The sequence below is a fragment of the Benincasa hispida genome, chromosome 12 (assembly GCF_027475165.1).
Source record: "Benincasa hispida cultivar pf3 chromosome 12, pf3_genome.v1.1, whole genome shotgun sequence".
NCBI classification, from domain to species: Eukaryota; Viridiplantae; Streptophyta; class Magnoliopsida; order Cucurbitales; family Cucurbitaceae; genus Benincasa; species Benincasa hispida.
This window is the reverse complement of record NC_143489.1, coordinates 19176120-19184784: the sequence shown is the minus strand read 5'-3', so window position 1 is coordinate 19184784 and position 8665 is coordinate 19176120. Positions and strand designations below refer to the sequence as shown.

The window sequence follows — 8665 nt, the reverse complement described above, 5'->3', positions numbered from 1 at the left end:
GTGTTCAGTTTTGACCACTCTAACTTTGGTTTCATATGTGCCCACTTTTGGTTCAACTTTCTTTGACCATAGAACGCTTTGGTCAAGGTTAAAATATTTTTAAAATATTTTTTTTTACTTATACTTTAATAAATCTTAAAATTAGTAAGAAAAATGAGTATTATGAGCATTTTTGTTAAAATTGTGGTAATATTTGTACGTAGAGGCTTTTTCTTACCTGGAAATTATAATCATTTTTTAACCATATAAGACTTTCGAGTTTTATTGTCACTAAAAGTATTAAGGTTAAAATATTATTTTGGTTATGTAATTTTGATTATCTAATTTTAATTTGTTTACTCTCAATATATATTGATTGTCTTTGAAGCTAATATTTTAAAATTTGTCCCTATTAGTATCTCATTATAATGATGAAAATTATTGTTGTTGTTTAACCAATTTTGATAAAAATTAATTTTCAAGAACGATATTTAAGATTATGGGACATAGATTAGTTTTTAGGATTTATTGAAAGTATGAGGATTAACATTGGACAATTTAAAATATATTAACCAAAATGGAACAAAACTTAAAGTACATGAACCAAATTGCTAGTTTAACTAAATAAAAAAATATATATATCAAAGGATGGTATGTAATTTTGAAATTAAATTATACAGAGGTTAAATGACAAACTTAGTCTCTAAACTAAGTTTGTATTCTCCCTAATGTTTCAAAAAATGTTCATCATCTTCCTAGTTATTATTTGGGATAGTTATAAATATATACATTAGACTCAAAATATTAGCAGATATAACATAATGTTAAAAAAATTACAAATATGGCCAAATTTAAATAGTCTATCAATGATATATCATATTCTTGGTAAGAGTCTATCAGATCATATAACTGGTAAGAGTCTATTAACGATAGAAGTTTATCATTGATAGATTTGGGAGTCTATCGTTGATAGACTTGTCTATATTTGTAATTTTTTTTTAAATGATGTTATACACTTTATTATTATTCCTAAAAATGCTACCAATTAGAATTACCCTTATTATTTTGATAATGATTGACTGCAATCTATGAAGCATAGATACGAGATATGAATACAATAGGATACGACGATACGTCAATTTCTAAAAAATTAGGACATTAAAGATACATTTTGTTTCTTAAAAAATATAGGATATAAATAAATTTAACATACCAGTTAATGACAATAATACAAAATACAGTACAAACATTGTAATACAATATAAAAAACAATATCTAAGATGTTGAAGTAAAATAGTCAATAAAATACAATAGAAAAGTGACTCGTATTGATTAAAGAAGAAGAAGAAGATTAGAGGGAGAAGTATGGAGATAGACAAGGAACTTATTCACTTAATTATTGAAGATATTCAAGTGGGTCATATTTTGGTGGACTTCGTGGGGACTTAAATTTGAAGATGAAGATCGGAGGATTCTAGAGTTTGGTATTTTATTTTATTTTTTCTTTTTAGTTTTGGTCTCAAGTTGTGAGTTCTTTAAATAATTTGTCTAGTTTTAGATGGGAAAAGAGTAGACGGGTTGCTTATCTTTTTTTAATAATAGACATGTCAAATCGCATGTCGGACATGTATCCGAGAAGTATCTGGACAAATACGGATTCTTTACCTCACATACCTCACATAAAGTATCTATATTTTATAGGTCGCAATCTAGATTGTACCCATCTCAATGATTAAGTGCAACTGCACCTATTTCCATGCAAGTCTCATCTATTACATGATAAAATAATAATTTGACTTTTTTTTAAAAAAAACAAAATTTATTAACACATGACAATTTTTAATTGGATAAATGGTCGACTAACACCAAAGTATTTTTCTTATTGTATTGAGCTATTTAGTCAATTGGTAAAGCCTAGTAAAGGAAGTGCAAGTGATGCAGCCAGCTAGTGGGACTGAGGGAGGACATAGTTGCCAATTTGCCTCTCACATCTTCACAATATGTGATTTCTTATTGGAGATCAACAAATATCGATGGTCAGATAAGTTAGATAACCCATTATTTTAATTCAATAGGACTCCAAGCTTTGTTTAAATACCTGTTAGACTCAAAATGGAAAATTAAAGACCTATTGAACTTTTAAAGTGTTTTCGACTTTTTGGTCCTTCATCTTTTTGAATCGAGGCCTGGCTCGCGTCGTAGTCGAATCATTACCAATGACGCGCTATGTGCCTAAGTGCGAAAAGACAATTCAAGCTTTAAGTCGGTTCCTTTACATAGCCATAATAGGTTGTTTTTTCGAAATAGATTTGAACCCGTGACTTCAAGGTTATGAGCCTTGCGAGCTACCAAGCCCAAATTGAACAAAGGCAGCCACTCCAATTCCAGTTTTGAACTACCGCAGACTTGTAAAAAAATAAGTCCATTTCAAATCTAAAAGGCAATATATAATGAAGTTTGCGGATATATCAAATATAAACGAAAACTTTGATGCCTAAACTTATAATCAAAACCCAACCATTTCTAAAAGAATGTTCAATGTCTTTAGTAATAGTAACAGTGAAACCAACATTGGCATGGAGTGAAAAATCAGAAAATTTGAGGAAAAAAAAAAGGTTTGAAAGGTTGTTGTAGATCATCAACTTATTTCCATGAATTTGAATTTGCTATCCAAAAGCAAGGATAAAAAAATAAGAATGGTTTGAAAGGTTTTTTCCCCACACTGTGCTTGAGAGAAGACATCACAAATCGATCTGTCCATGATCTTAATAAAATATATACACAGTTCACCAAAAAAGCCAATTAAAATTGACTTGGAGAGTTTTTTTTCTCTACAACTACCAAAACTGACCATATTAACTTGCTAGGCCATTGAAACTCACACACCAAAGGCAGCACCACCAACCATTTGTGTTATCAATCAAACTTGTATTGATTTTATATGTGTTTCCGGAAGTACAAACCCGGCTCGTCTTTCCTCGAACGAATATTCAACGTCATCTTCAGGAATTTCCTCAGCTTTGTAAGCGGGAGGAGGCAGAGCAACTGCCGGAGTTGTAGTCGTCTGCATTGCAACTGATAGAGTTGAAGGGGTGGATGGTACTGGAATTGACATTCCCTTTGGAGTCACGTTTTGGTCTTCATCTGTAGCAACTGAGATCTTCTTCAATGGCGTACATGGCACATTGCTGGTTGGGCTTGTTTTTTGTAATGGCTCACTAGATGCTGTGTTTGCATCATCGATTGAGTTCGTCGTGTTCGTCTTTGGTTGCACTGTGGTAGCAATTGGTGCAAAAGGTTTCCGAATCACCAACTCGGGTTCACGAGCATTGGCTATCGAGTTATTGTGGCTTGCAGGTTGACCAGAAAAATCAAGTTCTCTTCTGCCTAAAATTGAGAAACAGTAAACTGTTTTATACTGAACAAGACAGAGGGGCACAGAACACCAAACTGCTTCACCCCAAAAGCTGAACATAATATATTCCTCAATCAATGAACAATAATTAAAAATGAAAGTGCAATTTTTCTTAAAGTGGTATTATAACGCTACACCACACACAAACCAAGGCTTTCATCAAAACTGTGTTTTTATCTGGAAAGGTTCAAGGAAAAAAGAAAATACGCCATTGGTAACATTTTCACTTTTGGTATTCTGTTTGTATAATCATGCTTGCCAACGTTCTACTTCGTTTGACCTAAATTCCAAAAGTTTTGAATTATAGTTAAATTATGAAAAATATAAATTGACTTTCGAAGAACCTTCTTTTTGTTCTTTTTTCGAAAATTGACTATGACTTCAATCAAAAATGTTTTCGAACAATAAAACATTAGACAAAGAATACATGAGTTTATCCTTAAAAGAAGGAAACGAGACAAAGAATACATGATTAACCCCCCCCCCCCCAAAAAAAAAAAAAAAAAAGACTACTACCAAACGAGGGGTGAAAAATAAGTTGAGTATTGACTTTAATGAATACACAGAAAGAAACTATGGTGTGCGGGATTATGGTCTCAATGGATGAATGTGTTATTCATGGCCAAAATATAACCCATACTAATCATAACTAGCTAGAAAAACGTACCAGCGGCTGGAAGAGCTCCAAATCCTTCATCTTGTTGAAAATTTTGATCATTCAGCTGGTCACCTTTCCTAGATGGACGTGGCTGAGGTTTGGGTGTTTGGTGCAACGTCCCTCCAAGAGAAAGCCTTTTACTAGCACCTGCAGCTGAAGCTCTGGGAGTTTTCTTAACACTCTGGGGTTTTGAGGGGCTTGGCTTCGATCCATAAAGAGCCTCCTGCTCTGCTATTAACTGTCCCTGGAGTTTCTTCTGGTCCTAATCAATTGAAACATGGAGAAAAAAATAAGGACTTGACTGAATAAGTCAGTTTTTCAGGATGGAAGAATGGCCACTTTAATGTCAAACTAGCACAGTTAAATGAGTCCTATGGAACAGTAACAGTGGGGAACTAGAAGGATAATAAGTATCAACCCGCAGTCTGCGACGCTCCTGCTCTTTCTCTTGCCTTAATACGGAATACTCTTCAAGCATATTGAGCAGACTGACCTGGACAGAAGTAAATACAGAAAAAATGTTGATCAATTTCTGCAAGAATATTGTTAACTAACTATAGACAATTAAAATATCCTACTTACTCCATCGTATGTAAACTCAATGCCTCTTTCTTTCTCCCATGCCATTGTTTTTGAAGTTAATGTATCCACCATTCCTGCATTTGACGATTATGATATTCAAAGACATGAAATAATATACAAAAAGCAACGCTAGAAAACCAACGGCATCTGCTGGTTGTTGAACACTTTATAGCGAATTTTATACTAAAGCGCATAAAGGTACGGAATTGAATTTATTTAAATACCAAAATTTATCTCTCTCTTCAAAAGTCTACCAAAATATTTGAACACAAACCTGGAAGCTTATTAACCAATGCTCGGGCCTTCTCTGCACGTTTGAGAATGAGATGTGCCCCTCTACCAGCATTATATCTATTTTCATCCTGTGAAACACACAAATAATGTAAGGATGCAGCTTGATTTAAGCAATACAGACCAACTCGTTGATGGAACATGAAAAACACTTTACCCTATTATACTCCTCGAGCCAAGACTCCTCATCACAAGCAGTCAACCATTTGTCAACTTTTTCTAAAATTTCTTTCCTGAGAAATGCTTCCTCTTTAATCCTGGCAATCTGAAGCTCGATTTGCTCAAGAATAATGGCAGGGTCAACATCTCCTGCATCAGATGAAATTGCATACATGTTCATAAGACAACAAGAGGAAGAAGAACCAGCAATGTGTCGTTTCATATTACACAATGAATGATACCGGAGTCGATAGTTTCAATTGCATATTCCACTATTGTATCTTCTTCCAGGACCAAATGTGTTTTTCTACAAATCTCATCCAGCTCTGACCTCTTCTTCAAAACAAGTTCTTTCATCTTGCTTGATTTTAACTCTTCTAACCGAGACACTTCTGCTTCAACCTGCAAAATATTGATCATTATTAATCTATATTCAATTCTTTAAGTTTCAATGGCATGCAAGTTTTGTTATATCAGAAGATCAAGATGAATAAAAATACTTGGAAGTACTCACAGAATTAATTGAGTCCTCAGAGAGACTATTGGGTTCATTTACTTCATCTTCTGAAGCAGCTATATTACATGTCACGTTTTGAAACAACTGTTGTTCTTCCATTGGTGTATCCATTAGATGCCAAAGCTCCAACAAAGTTGTAGCAAGATCTTGGAGCTGCGCAAAAAAGATGTTACTGCATCTAATACAAGGCAGATGGATTTAAAATTATTCTCTTCTGATATAGGTTTGAGGTAATACCCGCTGCATTCTTCGTAATTTGACCTCACGCAAATTAGTTATTGCAGCAGCCAGGGTTTCAATTGATTCACTAGTTATGTTAAAAGTTCCATATGGGTCACCCAAATTGGGATGAAATCCGTTCAGTGTTTGCTTGAAATCCATCCCAAGCACTAAACAAAGCAAGTTTAGAGTCTGAAGGTGCTCCTGATTAACCATCTGCCGGTCACTCTGCAGAAACGGGTATCAAGTTTACTAAGCGACTGAGAGAACGACAGGCAGATCAATCTAAAAATATATATGATGGAACTTATAAAATTCAACAAAGTTGACCTTCTCCTTCTGTAGTTTATGTAAATGTCCTTGCAGTTCTTCTAGATTCCTCAATGATAAATCTTTTTCATCAATAGCTACACTGGAATGTGAAAATTTTGATCCATAGATCTCATAGGATATCTTCTGTATTTGTTCTAGAACTTCTAAAAATTGATTTCTTCTGTCTACTTTTCTTTTCCTCATTTCATCCACTTGTGGAAGAACACGGGCCATCTCTTCTCTCAAGGTCCCAGTCTTTTGATCAGCCTGAGAACAATAGAAAAACTATCATTAATCACACACCATCAAAGCACTCAAATCATTAAAAGAAATATCAACATATAGTGTTATATTTGTAAAAGTTATCATATTTGCAAACTCTGAACTTTCCTTTTCACAAAATTTTGCATATTAGATGAGTTGTACACAATTATTTTATAAGCAAGATTTAAAAGGCCGTGACCATTATCTCATTATCTGAACCACGAAATTTCACACAGAAATTAGCACTAAAACTTAGTCACATTTGTCGTTTGTATATAGCCTAGAAAACATCTAAAAACCCAGCTTCTTTATTTTGTAATTACTTTCTTAAGATTCCAAGAACTCTGATATCAACAATTCGACATGCATATTTTTCACCTTTATCTTTATGATGATCAATCATAATTAAAGTAAAATTACTCTTAGGTGTAATGATGGGAGTAAAGTATTGACTGCAACATGTTCTGACCTGCCTCGTATGTACTGGTCTCTCTCCCATTGCAGAGCAGATGGCAGCCAATTCTGCTTCAGAATCAGCAATTGCCTGCCTTAGCTGAGCTCTAAAGCGGTTTGCTTGATCTACCTTTCTTCTGTAAACTTCTAAGCACTCTTGTTCAACCTCAAGCAACATTTTGTCCCTTGTGGCCTCAGATTCCCCTACTTCATCCCAAATGATCTGATATTGAGAAGTGTGGGGCAAGATATAAATATTTCAGCCAAGTGAACTTACCAAAAATGGCGGCATTGTTCAAATTTCAAAAAGTTGTATGAAAAATCAATGAAATAAACAACAGAAAATGACATATAAATGAGAGTAAAGCAAAAACCTGAAGTTCGTGTAGAAGTGTTCCACATGTTGTTTCCATTTGTAAAATTGGATCATTTCGAACATTAGTCATGCTGACGCGATTATGTCAGCTACAAAAGATGATTGAATCATATCAAATAATATAAAACAAACTTCGCACCACAAGAAAAAAGATCTTTAAACATTGACGAATCTTCCAAGGAAACGATTATTCCAATCCAAATACGAAACTCAACCCTACTCAAAATAGCCGCCTCAAGAACAAAGCATCAAATTACGAGAATACAAAATGCTCAGGTTATTGTATACGAATCCAACCACATTCGTATCAAAACTTCTGTTTAATTGATTCATAGCATGAAAATAGAAAACTTTCCGTCATTCCGCTAAAAAAGACCGTAAGAAAGAAAACCGATTCATCATTTCCAAATTCAAATCAAGAGAAAACAAACACAATCCTCGATATGGTAATTACGCTCAAATTACAGGTAATAGATTTCATTTCCCCAAATCCAAAACAACAATAACAACAACAAAATTCCTCATTCCTCACCACATACAGTGCTCTTTTCCTCAATTAACGATGGAGTGAGAAGAGAAATCAGAGAGCTTAAACACAAAATCTGATGAATCGGTGCTCCGAAAGTATCCCGTGGCGAAAAGGAATTATGATTTTCTCCTGAGATCTGTTCTTTTTTTTTTTCCTTTTTTTTTTTCTTTCTTTTTCGAGGTAAAGAAAATGTTCGTTCTGTTTCGCGTTTTGAATTTGTAAGAGAGAGAGGGAGAGAGAGACGTTAGGAAAATTGGACCGTTGGTGAAAGAAAATATATTTAATATTATTTTATAATATATATTTATTGTGTTGAATTAGAAAAAGGGTTTGAATTTAAAATGGAGAAAGAGATAAGAGGTTGGGATCTGGTGTGTCGCGGCCACACAGTAAGGATACGTACAAATACAAGGCCCGTGGGCCAGTGAGATGGACTAACAGATCTAGCAATTCGAAAACTCAAAGGCCCAACATTAAGGAAACGGCTGGCTCAACTCTCAACCACTAATTTGATTGTTTCGGGGGAAAAAATTAATTTGATTTTTTATGTAATGAATTACAACTTTTATATTTAATAGAAATATTATCTGAAAAAAAAATTCTAAATTAAAAAATATTCTGGAAAGTAGGGTATGCATGGTTCAATTCAGTCCGATTTTGGCCTAAACCAAGGATCGAACCGAACCGAACCCCTCGATTCATAGTGAAGAAGAGTCGAAGGAACCAATTTTCATCCGTTTCAGTTTAGTTATAACCAATGGTTCGCTTTATGTTTTCTCTTTTGATTTCCTTCTATACTATTGGTTTGCTTAAGGGTTGTTTAAAAAAATAAAGTTTTGTGTGTTTTTTTTTTTAAGTTGGGCTGAGTAACTATGAGATAAGAAGATGGACCCTAAAAATATAAGAATAAG

General features: G+C 33.9%; 1 protein-coding gene across 2 annotated transcripts; it reads right to left on the bottom strand.

The window, feature by feature from the left end:
* Positions 1 to 2676: 2676 nt before the first annotated feature.
* On the bottom strand, positions 2677 to 8000 carry LOC120092894 (65-kDa microtubule-associated protein 3-like). Of its 2 annotated transcripts, none has more exons than XM_039051137.2 (13): positions 7765 to 8000; positions 7224 to 7314; positions 6866 to 7072; positions 6151 to 6399; positions 5839 to 6048; positions 5599 to 5754; positions 5327 to 5486; positions 5083 to 5234; positions 4909 to 4996; positions 4635 to 4708; positions 4471 to 4545; positions 4062 to 4314; positions 2677 to 3366 (listed from the first exon to the last, which is right to left on the bottom strand). In XM_039051137.2, exons 2-13 carry the CDS (start codon positions 7293 to 7295, stop codon positions 2900 to 2902), a joined length of 2163 nt encoding a protein of 720 aa, XP_038907065.1. In that variant the 5' UTR covers positions 7296 to 7314; positions 7765 to 8000; the 3' UTR covers positions 2677 to 2899. The 2 variants fall into 2 exon arrangements, with proteins under 2 accessions (XP_038907065.1, XP_038907064.1); XM_039051136.2 differs by having other exon boundaries at positions 7758 to 7898.
* Positions 8001 to 8665: the final 665 nt, after the last annotated feature.